The sequence below is a fragment of the Alosa sapidissima genome, chromosome 15 (assembly GCF_018492685.1).
Source record: "Alosa sapidissima isolate fAloSap1 chromosome 15, fAloSap1.pri, whole genome shotgun sequence".
Lineage (NCBI taxonomy): Eukaryota > Metazoa > Chordata > Actinopteri > Clupeiformes > Clupeidae > Alosa > Alosa sapidissima.
The window spans coordinates 4,072,825-4,091,063 of NC_055971.1; the positions used below are offsets into that span (position 1 = coordinate 4,072,825).

General features: G+C 40.4%; 1 protein-coding gene across 1 annotated transcript; it reads right to left on the reverse strand.

Moving 5' to 3' along the window:
* Window positions 1-1,788: 1,788 nt before the first annotated feature.
* LOC121683985 (2-oxoisovalerate dehydrogenase subunit alpha, mitochondrial-like) lies at window positions 1,789-18,216 on the reverse strand. Its single transcript, XM_042063882.1, has 9 exons — window positions 18,043-18,216; window positions 17,432-17,575; window positions 9,862-10,038; window positions 9,516-9,602; window positions 5,310-5,418; window positions 4,898-5,059; window positions 4,456-4,662; window positions 3,251-3,392; window positions 1,789-2,952 (listed from the first exon to the last, which is right to left on the reverse strand). Exons 2-9 carry the CDS (start codon window positions 17,540-17,542, stop codon window positions 2,610-2,612), a joined length of 1,338 nt encoding a protein of 445 aa, XP_041919816.1. The 5' UTR covers window positions 17,543-17,575; window positions 18,043-18,216; the 3' UTR covers window positions 1,789-2,609.
* Between the last annotated feature and the right edge of the window lie 23 nt (window positions 18,217-18,239).

The window sequence follows — 18,239 nt, forward strand, 5'->3', positions numbered from 1 at the left end:
GTCCTCTCCCCACTGCTCTTCTCCCTCTACAGTAATGACTGTACCTCAGTGAACCCGTTTGTGAAACTCCTGAAGTTTGCAGATGACACCACCGTCATTGGTTTGATCCAGGATGGTGACGAGTCTGCTTACAGACAGGAGGTGGAACAGCTGGTTCAATGGTGCAGTCAGAACTACCTGGAGTTAAACCCCAAGAAGAACGTGAGATGACAGTAGACTTTAGGAGAAGCCTAAACCAAGATCGTGGCGCTATTTACGTATGTTCTGGACCACTTAACCAATTAAAAAAAACTCACGGACCACCTAGATAAAAAAAAAAAACAGTAGACCTACTTCAACAGTATGTTACTATATAATAGGCCTACTCACTGAACCACCTTGCTTATTGTCTTTCCGCCTTGCTTATTGTGTCAGAGGATTCATATGATTTAAACTTACATACCTTACATAGGCAGTGTCGCAGAACTGTTTGGATTTACATACAAGTTGGTTCAATATTGCAAACAATTCATCTATATTATATTTTACCACGTCTGCTCGCGGACCACTTGGGATAGCCTTGCGGACCACCAGTGGTCCCCAGATCACACTTTGAGAAACACTGCACTAGACTATCTCATGTCACAGAAGCAGGCAGGAAGCTGGTGGAGTGCCAGTGGAGAGGAAGTTTGTCAGGAACTGGAGGAAAGTCATGGCAGCCTAAGTGGATGCCAGTACCCAGACTGATCTGGTGGAAGACAGTAGGCATAAGTCTCTTTCCAACTAAATAGTTACAGGAACTTAGTTATAGGAACAGTCCACTTCTCCAGCATCTCTCTCTCGACACAATATCTGCCACAGGGTTTTTGAGTAATACAAGTGTCGGTTTCACGGAGGAGATGATCCAGGTTGACCTCTGTGCTGCACACACTATCCATCATAGTTGGCATTGGGATACAAGCTGCACACTGGCACCAACTGTTGCTCCCAATAAGCTCGTCAGCCTCTGTTGCCGATATTCCCACATTTTCTGTCTGTCACTGAGTCTGACACTGAGGGTCTCTAAACACTCTCTCTCGTCTCACTGGCTCAAATGCGTAGGCAATTGGGTGTGTGATGTGGAGTGTCTGTATTTCCAGTTCGTCCTGAGTTTCGTGCTCCATCATTGAACCGTGCTGAACTCCCCTCAAGTATTCTAGCATGGCTCACCAACTGGGCCAAAACGTCTGTCAAAATAACGACTCCACACATAGATATATTACTTCTCCAGGAGTAAAAAATAGACGCCTGGGCGTACAGATGTCATATTTCTACGTGTGCCAAGCGCAAAAACTTTGCGTCTAACGTCAGAAGTAAAAAAAAAACGATTTGCTGCAATGCCTACTGCCAGCCAGCAATTAATGTATTCCAAAGCATACATTTGACAGTTCTACCAATTTGTCCTGGCGTCATTTTTTACTTCTGACGTCAGACGCAGTTTTTGTGCATGGCACACGTAAAAATGGCGTCTGTACGCCCAGGCGTTTATTTTTTACTCCTGAAGAAGTATATCTACGAGTGGAGGCATTATTTTGACAGACCTTTTAGTTGTTGTGCCATATTCTAGTGACATCACCCCGCAACGAAACAAAAATGGCTGCGCCCTAGTAACAAATGCAATGTAAAGCATACCAATTTTCTTGTGGTATATTTAAATAATGAATTGATGTTATACATATGTATTTATCTCGCCGTTGTATTTCCACTTTAAGTAAATATTAATGTTTTCATCAGTGTCTCAACAACAGACAACAGTCTCACAAACAAAAGTATTTTAGAATGTCATTTATTCCGAAAAGTCACAGCTACTGTTTATCCCCATCCCTATATGTAGTGGTTTTAAATACTGTTTTGACCTCAAACCAAAATTGCACCAAGATTACAAATATGTCTTGCCAATGGCCTGTTACTTTGTTAAAGTTAGAGTTGATTTTCTATCATTTCACAAAGACAATACTGATATGTGATTGGAATTGCAAAAATTTCAATTTGGAAAAAAAAACAATCCAACTGAATTTTTCCTCAAGAATGTTTTTTTTTCCTAGCTCAGAAGACTAAAGACTAAATAATGTGTCTATAGAACGTTGAACAGGAAATTAAATAACCAATAAAAAAAAACTAAAAAAAAAAAACTCAGTGTTACTTTAACAACTTATCAGACTGGTTGAAGAATGGGGAAAAACCAGGATAGATGTGACAACGCAATTTTTTTTCAAATGAGACCTTGGGAGTTGTGTTTCCGAAACACCTCATAAACAACCAAGAGTAGAATAAATAACCAATATGAATTATATGAGGACCACAGCATTTATGTAACAATTAAATGCTTCACTTTCTATTTCTTACAAATTACAAGTTTCTATTTGTGATGAGCAGTCATTCCAGATTTGAAAAGCTGCAATGCATTTCAAGGCACTAAAATACAATATTGTTGAGGCCCCTGGTGGAGAACGTGAACACCATCCCATTCTCAACCATCTGGTCCAGCATTTCTCATGATGCTATAACCCACACCCACACACACATATATAATCACTACAATATTTCAACCAACACACCAGTCCTAATATTCCAAATTTAGTCCAGCTATTTTATTTGTCATAAAGGTCAATAGGGTAATGCTCTTTGTACTGCTGAATATGTCTCCACATAGCATCCTTCTGCTTCTCCAAGTTGGGAGTCATTTCCTGATACACGTCTGAGAAGAGCAGGTCAACTTTGGGCTTCAGCCGCCTCTCAGCCTTCTCAAAAGCTTCCATGACCAGCTTGCGAGACTGTTTCCTCCAGGTTCGCTCTTCTTCCTCACCCCACCAGTTGCGTGCGTTCATGTAGTGACGCAGGCGTGAGATGGGGTGGTCTTGCTTGTCCCAGTAGTTTACTTCATCCACTGAGCGGTATGCAGAGCTGTCATCACTGGTGCTATGGTGACCAATCCTGAAAGGAGAGAAGAGGAGGAGATGCTTAAGCAGTCACTTTATCTTCTAAATCATCTATCTGCCATGTATTTGTCAGGCAAAGTGTTTATTGAATCCTTATACCACCACCCTGCCAAAAAGCTACATGTTTTGGTGGGTTGTGTCAACAAATTAACCAGGAAATATCCTCTGGCCTCTGTCACTTCTTTGTTTAGGTTACACAAATTAAGTAGTGTAACTGTTATGGAAGCCCTGGTGGTAAAGTAATTCAAAATAATGTCAAAGAACACGCCCGGGGGGGGCAGAGCATCACGTACCTATATGTCATAGCCTCTATAAGGAAGGGCTGGTTCTCAGCAACGGCCCTGCGACGAGCCTCCTTTGTTGCATTGTAAACTGCAAAGACATCATTGCCGTCTACACGGATGGACATCATCCCATAGCCAGGGCCACGAGCAGCTAGGAGGTGTAGGAGAAAAAGAGTGGAAAGTTCAACTCTACTTTAATGCTTCACAACAAAAAGCCAAATCACTGCCTTACAAAATGAATATATACAGTTAAGAACAAAATTATTCATACCCCTGGCAAATATTGATTTAATGTTGATTTTCTCTTGACCAATATGTTTTTTCTGACTGAAAATGACACTGCCACATGCCAGTAGGTTGTAAGACAATGCGGTAAAAACATGGAATCAAAAAAATAAGCGTTTTTATCTTTTTTAACATTTTTATGAAAAATGGCGTGTCCACAATTATTCATACCCTTTTAAAATAATCACTGGAAACATCTTTATTTGCAATCAAAGGTCTCAAAATGGTTCTTATAATACGTACCAAGCCGCTCCATGTCTCCACAATGATTGTAGACCGCACCTTTTTAGTATGGAGTTACATTTGTTCCACTTTTATGAGTGAGCAATGGCACAATGAGCGCAGAAAAATATTTTGAGGAAAAATGAAACTCGAGCACAAAAAAACTTGTAGTTGAGCAAACAGGAATCTATGTTGTGCTCCACAAATGTCTTTGCCTGTTTGCTAATATCAATATGTATGTGCAACATCAGCCCCCTTTCTTTCAGTTTCACTGTATGTGCTCACATAAACTGTTCCTCTGCTAGCTCAGGAGATCTCTGTCGCGCTCGCTCAACTTAGTCTGTGTGCTCGCTCAAAACTGTCGACAACGTTACGTTTGTTCCACAATTCATCAACCAATCAGAAAATTCAGGGGCTGAAGTCCAATTCTCATTGGCTGCTGAAGTCTACAACGCCTAGCGTCATTTACTAGTGTCAGTGGGAATCGATCAGATGTTTCCATTGATTATTTAAAAAGGGTATGAATAATTTTGGATTTTTGTCATCTTCAGTCAGAACAAACATATCGATAAAGACAAAATCAACATTGAATCAGTATTAGCCAGGGGTATGAATAATTTTGTTCTTAACTGTGTATATATATATATATACACACACACACACACACACACACACACACACACACATCTGTTGGTTGAGGAACTCACCAATGCCATCACCCCTGTACTGCTCATTGGTAGGTGTAGAGATGGCATATCCGTTGTTACGACAGAAGAAAATTAGCGGACACTCCAGTGTGGCCGAGAAGTTGAACCCAGCATGGGCATCACCCTCACTTGCTGCCCCCTCTCCGAAGAAGCAAATGACTGCACGGTTATTGTTCTCCCTCTTCAAGGCATAGGCGGCCCCAGCAGCTAGAATAGAGAAGCATGTGAATCAAACAACGCTGCTTGTCTCCTCATACACACTTACACAACACATATACAATTTTACTTTGGCAACTGATAGCTCTGTTACATTTGTACAACATTTTTACACTTTATAGACTTTCTATACAAATGTTGTTGTCATAGCCTTTCGTAATGTTGCCAGTAAAGGCAGGTTGTTTACTGTAATGCTGCATAGAGTTTGACAGAGTGGGATGCTTACCTTGTGGAATCTGAGTTGCCAGCGGAGAAGAGATTGTGACAAAGTTCAGGTCTTTGCTACCATAGTGGACTGGCATCTGCCTGCCTTTCCCGAGGTCATCAACATTTGCATAGCATTGTGCCATGAACAGGTCCAATGGGAAGCCACGGTACATGAGGACACCTAAAATAAAACAGAAATCAGAATCATATATGCGATTTCACCTAACATTCATTTCACTATTACATCGCCAATACAAACACAAACCCAGTTTCAAATCAATCAAAATCTTTGATGCAAAAGCAAACTGTTCTGAGAATGCAGAACTATTCTTTTTAATAATGTGTTGTGTACAACTTGCATACAGAAGACATTTCAAAATAGCTTAATGTTTTGTTTGGTATAGGGGACACTATCCAAATTAACTTCTTACCAGCTTCACGATACTGGCCAAAGACAAGATCATTGGGATCCAATGCTGCAGCACTTCCAATATGTGTTCCCTCCTCACCATAGTTAGTCATGTAGAATGAGATACGACCCTACAAAAAGCAGCCATTAACATTTCTCAGTGCACGGATAGAACATGACCTGACCAACACCCTTTGTGCATGAAAAAGTACATGTTCCACATACAGTAGAGTAGAGCAGGCATATTGAGATTGAGAAGGAAGTTGACAAATTTCAAGAGGTCTGAAGTTATTTTCAAATCTGAGGCAAGGGCAAAATTGGGGCAGCCGTGGCCTACTGGTTAGCGCTTCAGACTTGTAACCTGACCAAGACCATGAAAAAGTACATGTTCCACATACAGTAGAGCAGGCACATTGAGAAGGAAGTTGACAACTTTCAATAGGTCTGAGTTATTTTCAAATCTGAGGCAAGGGCAAATAATTCCATTTTAAGAAACGTTATTTAGGTTTAGGTAGTTTGCTGATTTCATAAGCACGTCTCAGCAAGAATAGTCATAATTGTTCAGTGAATATGCCATTTTATTATTTTACCATTTTCAATCAAAGTCAGTTGATCACACAAACGCATAAATGTCACATGAGAATGATGTGCAATACATTTTTACTGACAATAGAGAGCCTAGCCTTCAACCTATTCTTTTCAATAGCCAGCATAACATGTTGGTGCCTACTTGTCTCCTACTTTATAGTCAGCTGAGCTAAGTGCACTGTTCATGTTAGCATCAGACTGGGTTGTTGCAATTCCATTAGGCCATCCTTAAAAATATTTTCGTTTGCCGTAACCCGACCGACCCTGTCAATTTAGAACCGACCCAAATATTTATTTTTTTCCCCTTTTAGTCCGACCGACTTGCCGGTTGTAAACTTGCGTTAATACCGACCGATTGTTTTTTTTACTCTAAACAACCAATACAAATGCAATAAAATAATATTTCTTTTAGTAGGCCCAAGTATTGTGAATATAAATTGCCTACATGCAAACGTGGCTCACTTAAAAAAAAACCTGTGGCGTCATCTCTACACCATTGGTTTTACGCATGTCACACTATGGCCTACGCTTCGTTTCATTCACACAAACTGATAACGCTTTTACTTGGCACGAAGTTCTGGAAGAACTGTGGCCAGATCTTTTCTCATCCCTTCTCCCCCTAGTCTAACGGTGACCATGTCGGAGTATTGAAATTGGTTGTGGTCTATTCAGCATTTCTCAAAATATGGGTCCGCAACATGGAGACTGCTGGTCCGCGGAGTCGTGGAGTGAAATTAGGCCCGGTGCTTCATCTGATAATTTGCTGCGCAGTTTATCAAGAAACCGCGGATCGACGAAAAAAGAAAACAAACGTTTCTGCTATCGATGTCATTAAACATGGAGCCCTACAATTAAGTGGTGGTATGAGCATTCATTCAATGCGCGTCTGCGCGAGAGAAACTGAAACTAATCGATAACGTTGGTATCAAAGCTCCGCTTCAACCTGTTGGAAGGCTATTTATTTATTTAACGAAACTTAACCCTTTAGGCGCCAGAGGTTTTTTTCCGAAACGATCAATTTTGACATCTTCATTTCAAAAGGCTATATCTTAAAAGTGATAAGAGATAGAGACTTTCTGTAAATTAGAGAAATATTAAGGATGACCCAAAGTTTATGTAGAGATTAAATGTTTATATCTAATTTGCATATTATGACGTCATATGGTGGCGGCCATCTTGGATTACAGAATTTTCATGAAAAGTCGCATGTTTGAATGATAAAATGCACCACTTCTTTCCCCCCAAAATGTCCCTCACCTTCTGTATGCTATATTGCACAATACTGAATGCTCAGGTAAATAGTAAGTAGTGAACAAACTGTGTAAATCATTACTAATAAATGGCAGAAACAAACCAAATGCATGTAGCGGTAGACTGGCCTTTTGCTGTAGAGATTTTCCATTTACTACATACAGTAGGCACTCTGATTCCATGTATGGGGCACATATATATTATTCAGATGACACACAAACACAAGTAGACAAGACCTGTTTAGTTCAAAAGCTCATTTGCCACGGCAAGGCACAGATCAGGAGTGAGATGACGAGACAAGACAAGAGACAATGTTAGTATTTTTTTTCTTTTTGTTGATTTTGTTGATGTTTTTTTGTTTTTTTTCTTAGCTGACAAAGACACACACATCACAAGGACATGAACACACAAAAAGGAACACATAAGTGTACTGTATGTCCTAAATGATCAGGGAAGTAGATAGCAAATCAACAGTGTAAATCATTACTAAATGGCTGACATTTTTTTTTTTATGTAGCAGGCCTTTTGCTGTAGAGATAATGATAATGAATATCCCTATCCATACAGGGCCGGCATTCCCATCATCTTGTGATAGACTATGCATGACCTAATGTGTGTGTGTGTGTGGGAGAGGGAGAGGGAGAGAGCGTGTCACCACCTCCACCATGCGAGCAGCATGGCCAGATCTGCCTCGCGCGCGCCGAGTGGAGAGAATTTGCGCAGCTCGGACTAGGCCTACTGTCATTCTCATTGCGACTCCCCACACTGCCACTACGTTCCCCCCTAACTGTCCTATAAGCACTTCGACCTCGTCTAACATACCCAGTGGCATTAGACAAAGGCTCCACCACGTTACTGTCGCCGCGATTGTGGAGAGGCACACGTTCATAAGACAGGAGCTAGCGCTATGGACATTATGCTACCTCCATTATGCTACCTCCAGCCTCGTTCGCCACACCACTATCACCCTGCTAACTTCCCGATGAACACTCCGAACCCGTGAAACATTATTCCCACCAGTGACATTGGGCAAACGATTCAACGTTTGTGCTTGGTGTAAGCTAAACTATGGAGTAAACTCTCACTTTGTCCAGCTGCATCATTGCAAGGCAGGGACGCATCTGAAGCCTCACTAAACGAATCACCGTCATTTTCTGAAGGCAGATATTCCCCTTCAGAATCAGGGTCCGCGAATAGAAGACCCAACACTTCATTTCAGGTAAACTTTTTTCATACCATTAGACGATAATCTAATGCAAATACTCGCTGACGTTGACAATATCGCTCTGACAAAGTGGCTCACACGCACACTAGCTCCGGTATTTCACGCACTGATTCAATGCGCTGTAGCTAGAAAGTTTTGTTTAAAGCGTGCCCTTTTTTCGACTCGGGGATGACGTATGACATGTCTGCCATCTAGTGGAGTGGAAGTCGAACGAAATATGACACCCTATTTAACTAAATCGGCCGTTTTATTCAGTACCGCATCTTGTCGACTATAGTCGACTGTGGCGCCTAGAGGGTTAATAGAACGACGTTGTTTTTTGGAACTTCCTTAGAAACAGAGCAGAGACTGTAAAATACACTGTATAGCATTGAGTATTGTATAGTCAAATTTCAATATAACGTGGCCAAGAGCTATTGTAGCCTTCTTTCTGGGTACATGTAGATGAGCCTTATGACCCAAAAGTCTGCCATGACCGGGCCTCAGGTCAAAGAAGTTTGAGAAAGGCTGGTCTATATAACCTGCATCAGAATGAGGTTTGCAATGGTGCGCCTGAAGGCACGGGTTGAAGACCAGTCAGTTACGTCACGATATGCACATTTGTGTAAATTCATTCCTACGTAATCATGACCAAAATTGTACTTTTTTTTTTACTTTGAATCTTGAAAAAAAAAAATATTGACCTACCTACCGACCCATTTTTATTTTTTTTTGGCTGTTACTGCAAACAAAAATATTTTTAAGGATGGCCTTAACAGTTGTATTAAATGTATCTGGGGCGCGTTTCCCAAAACCATAGTTGCTAACTAAGTTAGCTAGTTTGTTGGTTGCAATGCAATTTCCCATTGCCAACCAACAAAGTTGCTAACAGATTAGCAACTATGGTTTTGGGAAATGCACCCCTGGGTGGCTTTTCCTCACTGTCTATATGCATATTATGTAGCCAGAGTGCACACAGGTTAAGTCAAGCTAAAATCAGTCTACCTGCCTATTATGCTGTTGGAAAAGGTTTTTACAAATCAAACTAACCCTTGAACATCACCTGATTTGTATACGCAAAACCTTGCATGAGATTAAAAATAATGAACCTAAGTTAACCCTGCACCTAAGCTAGTAGTTGTACATGTTCCACTGAAAGTGACAGTTGGCTACATTGGGACTCACTTGTCTCTGAGATTCATACAGGATGCGATCCATGGTGTTCAGTAATGTCATCTTCTGATAGAAATTCAAGACCTGCTCTTTAGTCAGCTGAAATTTGAAGTAAAAAATGTCAATAAAGCACCAGCATGACAAGAAAATCAGTGTTCCTTAATGTATCCCCTCCCCAACTTCTGGAATAGTACATTATTCCTTAATGTATCCCCTGTATCCCAAATATTGTCTTTCACTTAAAAAGAAAACCAAGCCAATGTGCATTATGCTGCTGCATATTTGAATCTGAGGAATATTTCATGATGTCTAGACCACAAAAACACTAAGGAGGACTGAGCTCTAGATATTTTCCAACCTGTGGATCCTCTGAGGGATTGATGATCTGTCCCTGTCTGTCCATCACTCTGTACACAGGAATCCCCGAGATTACATTGGGCTTGATGAACTCCAGCTGATCGACAAATTCAGCAGATGCTCCAGGAAACTGTGGCTTTTCCGCTGAGGAGTCAAAGGGTTGCTGCCGGTGAACTCCCTGCAACATTGATCATCATTATTAAAGAAGCAGTAAGGTGTGTTGGTCTAAAACTAACAAGCTAACTACATGAAAGCCATGCCAGACCTTGCAAGCACCAGGGAAAAAGGTGAACTCAATGCAAAGTGTCCCTTAGTTTGCGGTCATCTTGTACACATGTCCTAGATGGAATTTGACCTTGACTTTGACTGCATGGTACCTAATACGGTCACTTACTGTTGGTGAGTAGCCTAAATAATGTTTAATTTGGTAACGTAAATAGTAGTTTTGGTTTGGGGGGGTCCCACCACCTTAACGTCATCAGTAATATTGATTATAGTGTGATCATTCACACCAGTGGTCATCCTAGATTCTGCTTGACTCTCTCCACAGACACACACAGAAAATGATGGCTTGTCATATGTTTCTATTTCATATATTTTGGAATTCATATAACGTTTATATATTTTTGTTACTAATGTATAGTATTTATATATAATCTGCATAATTACTAGTAGCTAAACAAAATTGTAATTTGAATACTTCATATTGATTTTTAAACTATTACACTTAATTGAGTGCACAATGGTTGTGTGTATGTGTAATTGACTGCCTGTCACTTTAAGAAATACATGAGAGTAATTAGCCTTTAGTCTCAGGGTTTTAGGCTAGTGAATAATAGTTGTGCATACATAGTGCATAGTGCATAGTGCATAAGGATATGTGGATGCAATTTATTATGTTTTCTATGAACAAGTCGAAGAAAATCTTTCTGGGATTATAGAAGAGATAAGTGTCTTGAAACGTTCATTAATGACGGACCACTAGTACACGAATGAAAGACCTCTAGCACAGACAGACGAACAGCTAGCGGGAGCTCTCTCCAAACGTAAAAGTTTGCTACGGTTGTGTAGCCTATTTCTAAACTATGTTAAACCCAATAGTAGGCCTAAATTATCTAAATCCCATAGCCTAGGTAGGTTAGCAACTTGATATTAGCCTATTATTATGTGTTACAACAGCAATTAAACTAGCAGCCATGTCTCACTGTTTATGACATGACAGCTGTGATATGTGTGTGTTAGTGTTGTCACGATACCAAAATTATGACTTCGATACGATACCTGACATAAATATCACGATGCTCGATACTGAAACGATACTACGGCGAAATCCTAAGATATCTGGAAAAGAAAGGACTCATACCTCCTCCAAGTGTATTGAGTCATTTGTGTTGAATTCGGTGCACTTTTGTAGTGTGCAGGTCAATTCTGGGTTCTAAACTTCCTACATAATTATTACAGTGCATGAAAATGCACTGTTCTGTTATCCGAAGTCTTCTTATTATTATTATTATTATTATTATTATTATTCCCACCAAATTTCTGCATCTAATTCAGCTTTAACCGTTTAACGTAGAAACTTCTTTCAAACTTTGTAACGTAGGTCTTGAAATGTATTTTTCACTTTTGTAAACTTTATACTTTTTGCGATATTAATAAAAAACAAGCTTATTTTTCCCCATAGACTTAACATGGGCTGATGACATCACAATGGGCTAATTAACTTGATTTGCACCTGTATCAACTTCCAGCTGCTCACTACTAGGACCCATCAACTATTTAACTGTTTAGACATTTCAACTGTCAGTTGTTATCAACTATGACTCCTGTTACTACATGGTACTACATACTACATACTATAACTGTTTCCAAATAAAAGTTTGTTTTGCATAGTAAAACAAACTTAGTAAAATAGTAGGCCGACTTTGTGTGATTAAAGGAGAATTCCGGTGTGATATTGACCTAAAGTGTATTGAAACATGATACCGAGTGTGAATTTAGTCACGATAAGTCGAGCAACAAGTAAGAATGAACAGGCATGCTTGCTGCTACTGGAAGAAACTGGAATCCATGCATTTCCACTGAATTATTTTTGGAATCTGATCCCTTATATCATGCCTGTTCATTCTTACTCGTTGCTCGACTTATCGTGACTAAATTCAAGATGGCTGCAAACGCTAAACTTTGTGAAGATACTGTCTGTATAAATCGTCTTGTAAGTAAACTACCAGTGCTTTTTCAAAGTTCTCAATGTCTCGTTTTAAATGTCAGGGCCCTCGGAAGTCTACCAATGAAGTGTGGAGATACATTGAGCCTCGTAAATGGGTGTAAAACAGTGATTTATTTGCATGGCTAGCCCGATGCCGAAGCACCACTATTGAAAAAGCTGTTGGTAGCATCGGCTAACTAGCGCCAGATTTTGGAGTGCAGGGGACAAGCCGAGATGGGCTATGAGACATACGTTCACACTCGGTATCATGTTTCAATACATTTTAGGTCAATATCACACTGGAATTCTCCTTTAAGTCCTTTATTTTTTGTTATAGTTCATTTACATTGTGTTGTGTTTTGCCAATAAAGTAGCTTTAAATAGCCAAACTAGGCTAGATCAAGGTCAGTGTTGAAATTACTGCATGCAAATCACTGAATGCTATGCAGAGGGGCCTAATCTTTAGGCCATCTGATGTACAGTATAGGCTTCCCTAGGCCTTCCCGTGTTCATGAGATTTCTTTGGCAGTTGCAAAGGGAAAAATGTGAGGATAGTCTTCTTTGCGCCCAGTGTACAATACAAGTACGACGTTCCAACCACTCGGGTCTTCGTCAGATAGGCCTACACCATTACCTGTTGCAATATGTCTGTGTGCATTCCTACATTAACCTACGTCTATTTCTTTGATAACATGATTTGCTACCACGTAACAATAACCCGCTATTATTATTAGGACTCAACACACTTTGGTGGTATTATATGTTGTGGGCTTTAATTAGCGCATTTCGGGTAGCCTATCCTACATCTGGGCAATACTTATTGAACAAATTGCAGTCTACATGCCATGACAAATATTACCAGTAGTACTGACCGAACATGAAATAGATTGTTTACAAGTTATGGTAATGTTATTCTGGCGTGAACATTGCGCTTTCATCACGTTAGCACCCTATGATTACAGCTCGTTATGTCTCGTCAAATTCATTGATGAAGGAAGGTTCGCTTTATCCCAGAGAACCATACTCGTTTCACTTAGGCTAGACTAAAACAGAAGAGAAGAACTTGGCACTAACCATGTAGTTGTGTTTTCTATAGCATATTCGTTAACATGTCGTTCTTTAAACAAAAATGTTGGGATATGTCTGCAAGGTGTTTAGCCAAGTTCCATGCGTAGCCTACTGCTTTTAAATGACTTTGAAACATATTTCACAAACGGGCCTCTGTGTACCTGATGGCTTGCCTTCCCTATTCGTGATGTATCCGAAATAGTTGCAGATTTCACTTCACCTTTTGTTTTATCCACAAGGCCGAGGACGGTCGGCAAAGAACTACTGTATGTTGACGTTGGCTGCGCACTCACTCACTCAGAGCTGCCTGCTTGACACGCCCACTTGCCTAGATGCGTGCAAGGAGCAGTGAGAGCAGCAGAGGAGGGAGGGCAATCGTATCGTTTTTTGCGTGAAGGCATCGTGATACCTTTTTAGTATCGATACACCGTGCAACACTAGTGTGTGTAAGGAGAAAAGACGCACAACCTAGGGGAGGAGGCACTAGAAGCATGCCTTGCACACACACGTTAGTTCAAAAGAACAAGGTCATTCTTAGATGTATCAATACTAATAAAATTAGGTATCGGTGCACCATGCAACACTAATCTGTGCACTATTCATGCTGTTTAAAGGAATTATCCGGAGTAAAATGCACTTTAGATCGATTTACGGATGATTGGGAGTACATACGTTGAGTTGACATCCAAATCATGTCATTCGGATGTGTTTTGAGAAAGTTCGATGTTACCGTTTTTAGTCAAAGCTCGTTAGCGTGGAAGTGAGAAGGGCATATTATTTCACCGCTACAAAACGCTATTTTTATACCTCTTCTACAGTTCCAAACAACATTGCACTTACGTGGTAGTGAGTAGAGGGCAAAGTCCTTTTAGGCAAGTCCCTCCACTCGGCGGCCATATACCAACGTTTTATGGGCACTCATCGGGCACAGTCTTTGGGTCGAACTGCGCGTGCGCAAGGCTTCACGACACCAATCTTGCTCCAGCGGCGAGATCACAACACATGATTGGCACGATGTCTTCACAACACACCATATGATTGGCTCAATGTATTCACATGTCGACGTTTTGCAGAGGAAGGGGTGGGATATGTGTAGACAACGGCCATATTGGCGTGACAAACTAGCCCCATGTATTTCTATGGAGTATTTTTTGAGCGCTGTGTCTCCTCATTAGAAAGTCTCTGGTAGAGGGTCCCTAAAGCCAAACCGAAGTATCCCGAGGTCTTTATGTGGTTGGATAGAGAGTCCAGAATGAATTTCATCAAGCCAGTACCTTTCCGGAAATGTTGCCATGTTTGCTGCCATCTTAAGGGGAAAGTCCGTAGGAGTCTATTGCCAAGTGTGCTCTGGAAATTCACAATTTCGTCGCCGTTTAAAAAAAGAAAAAAAGAAAAAAAAAAAATAGTCCAGTCCATACAACTCAGTCCATTCATTTCAATTTCAAAAGAAATACTGGACTATGTTTTTTTTTTTTAAAACGGCGACGAAATTGTGAATTTCGCTATTTTACATAAAGACCTCGGGATACTTCGGTTTGGCTTTAGGGACCCTCTACTCACTACCACGTAAGTGCAATGTTGTTTGGAACTGTAGAAGAGGTATAAAAATAGCGTTTTGTAGCGGCGAAATAATATGCCCTTCTCACTTCCACGCTAACGAGCTTTGACTAAAAACAGTAACATCGAACTTTCTCAAAACACATCCGAATTACATGATTTGGATGTCAACTCAACGTATGTACTCCCAATCATCCGTAAATCGATCTAAAGTGCATTTTACTCCGGATAATTCCTTTAATCAACCTCTTTTTATAGGCCACAGTTAACAAACTGTAAACAATGAGAGGAATGTGGCTTGAAAGAAAACGTACATCTACTTCAATTTCTGAATAATGGGAGTGAAAAGAAAGATGTTTGTTTGTTGAGTATATTGGTCTGGTCACAACACACACTTGCCTGAAGGGCCAAACAATTCCCTGATCATTCTTTGCACTTCTGTGCACCATCACATTTTCCAAACTTTTATTTTGCTCCACTTCAAAATAACCAAGCACTATTTAATTAGGTCAAATGCTTAATTTAATTGACTTTACACATAATTGCCATATCAATATTCAACTCATCTTTGAAACAGATACAATAACAGTAGAAGGGCACCTTTGTCATCTAAAAGGTTGTTGAACCTCTGTAATCCAAAAGGTTGTTGCCATTTGAGCTCAACAACACCCAATGAAATTACATCCCTCCCTTCCATGCTACTCAAGGAACATGTTGATTGGCTAGACATGTGTCTCAAACCGCCTACTTGCACACTTCAAATACTTAGTTTAAGTACTCTATATAGTGCAGATATTGGGACAATAAGCGCTGTGCCCACTAGCAGTGTACTGACGGAACTATGCGTTTTGACACAGCCCTTTTGTATGGTGTATAGGGAGGGAAAGTGAAAACCAGCGCCCCAAGTGGTTGCGTTCCTATCGAAGAGCAGCTCCAATGTTAAGTCCCATAGACCAATTTTTAAAAAAATATTTTGAAGCCAAATCAGCGATGTTATCCACCAAAATATTTTTCAGTGTCTATACAGTAATACTCTTCTAACTGTGAAAATATCAGACCCTATTTTGCCTTATTTAAAAAAAATCGAAATTGCTCCTTTTGTTTCATAAACGGACTACAAAAGAAGTCACGTGACTTTACCCTTCGACGTTACTCACGGTAGCATGGTTTGTTTATTAGCCTGGCTAGCATTGACACTTAACACTTACTGCTAGCTCTTCATGTGAGTAGAAGCACAACACCAGTTATCCAGACATAAAGGTGATCACCACGCGGTTTACATCACGTTCTGTTATTACAAAAACATGTTAAGACAGTTAAGCAAATCGCCGTATTGATCAGTTACAGATTAAGCACCCAAACATGTGACGTCACACGCAACTGTAGTTTGTTATCACCATGTTACGACAAAAAAACAATTCAACTGATCCTAAAAATAAGGTATGACCACTAGAAGCAAGAGGTGACTCCAGTGCCTAACATATGGAAGGCATTAAATTAAGATCCCAATGTGCACCGAGATATATTTTTTCTAAAAAAAAAATCCCATCCACTCCGCTAAACTCTAGGAACGCAACCACTAGGTGGCGATGAGATTACTTTCCCTCCCTATGGTAGAGAAAACAAAAGAAGACTGAACCAAAACTACTTGGTCAGAACTAGGACGTTTGGAAGGATGTTTCAGCCACCTTCATGTGACTATCATAAAATACATTTGCGGATTTAAGAGAAAATGCCAACAAAAAATATCTTAGTTAACATTAAATTAAAATTACAGATTGAGTTGATGGATGCCAGCATAGTGACTTGAATGCAGTCAAAGTATACTGTTACTGAATTATAGCTCTGCATAGTTAATGTTGTTATGCAAACATTATATTGCAAATGTTCTCAACCTTGGCCCTGGGGCTGCCACTACATATTCTCTGCATATTCCCCATTTCCCCCTGCTCCAAGCACACGCTTGATTAACAATATCTGGGGAGTTCAGTTGACCGGTTCAGTCAGACAGGGAAAGATATGCAGGGTCCCAGGAGCAGGCTAGAGGGGAAATATTATTCACATATTAATGCAGCTGCACCCAGCTTATATTTGAATAGATGGCTACAATATAGTTAATACATATATAGTACAAGAATTGTCCATCCAATCTCAAAACGAGCATCAATACGTATCCTCCCTCCTCGAGCAGGAGGCCCCCGCACGCCCCCGTCTTTGACCAATCATGTTGCAGGGAACCGGCGAAGTGTTTCTTGATGAATTGTGTGCAAAACATACTGCTATTTGAAATATGTAACATGTTTGAATCAAGTAATGTATGCTTTTCTCACAAGCTACTGACATTACGTTTTGTCTGTCCACTGTGCTCACATCGATATTAACGTTCGAAAATCATGCGTAACATACGTTGCCCTTCCAACTTTAGCTAGCCTTAACAGGTCAAAGGTACAGACGCATGCCATTATATTACATGCGTTAAGCCACTTTAATTTACCACTATCACCTGAACATGTTGTATTTGTGTATTCTGTAACAGCTACCACTGATTTCACAGTGCCTACAATTGCTGAATAACAGCGTTCAAAACAAACCTGTATGTCAATAACGTTAGCTTGCTAACGTTAACGTTGTTGCTATTATGTGCGTGTTAGCCAACTTGCAACCAATACACTCACTGTACCTGCCATGATAACACGTCTTTCCAGCATGTATAACACTTATTCAAAATTAAACTTACATTTACGCGGAACTCCCGTAGTTGAAGGTATCGGGGTGTTTTCGACGTTGGATTCTGCCGAGTGGCATAGCATCCAATTCTGAATAGTCTCACTCCTCTGATTGCCGCCATCTTTCTGCTGAAATGCGGAGGCTGTCGGGTCCATAGACATAATATACATAGACGCCGCATTGGCTGCTGGAAACAAGAAATGCGGCCGCCATCTTGGACCGGTCATACTCCTCATTGCGTTGCAGCAGAAAACACAAGATGACAGCACTGTGCAGCATGTTCCTGCTCAAATCGGCGGACCATACTCGGGGGATTTACTTTTCACAAGTAAGATTTAACATTACCGTACTATTGGTTGTATTTTGTATTTTCGAACAATGTGGCCTGTATCATAGCTACATGTATGACCTTTGCAGCAAAAAAAACCGCGTGAAAATCTGTTCGGTATTCAGTGAGATATGATTAATTAAGTGTGCTGACAGCTCATTGCACCGGCCAAACAGATTACACTGAGTGGAGTGGATGACCGGTCCAAGATGGCGGCTCCAAATCTCGTCAGCGCTAGTAGGGAGCAGCGGTCGATGCGGCGTCTATGTATATTATGTCTATGGTCGGGTCCACACGCTACGTAGAGGAGGCTACCTACAAATTCTGATATTTCCGCCAATGCAATGTGATGAGAAAATATAGTTCTAGCCTACTTATTTTCCTCGTAAATCTAACCTTTAGCCTATATTGTGATTTATCCTTTGAAGTTAAATACTAATCATCTTCATGCAACCGCCTGTTTCCATGTCCATACGGATTTAGGATTTTA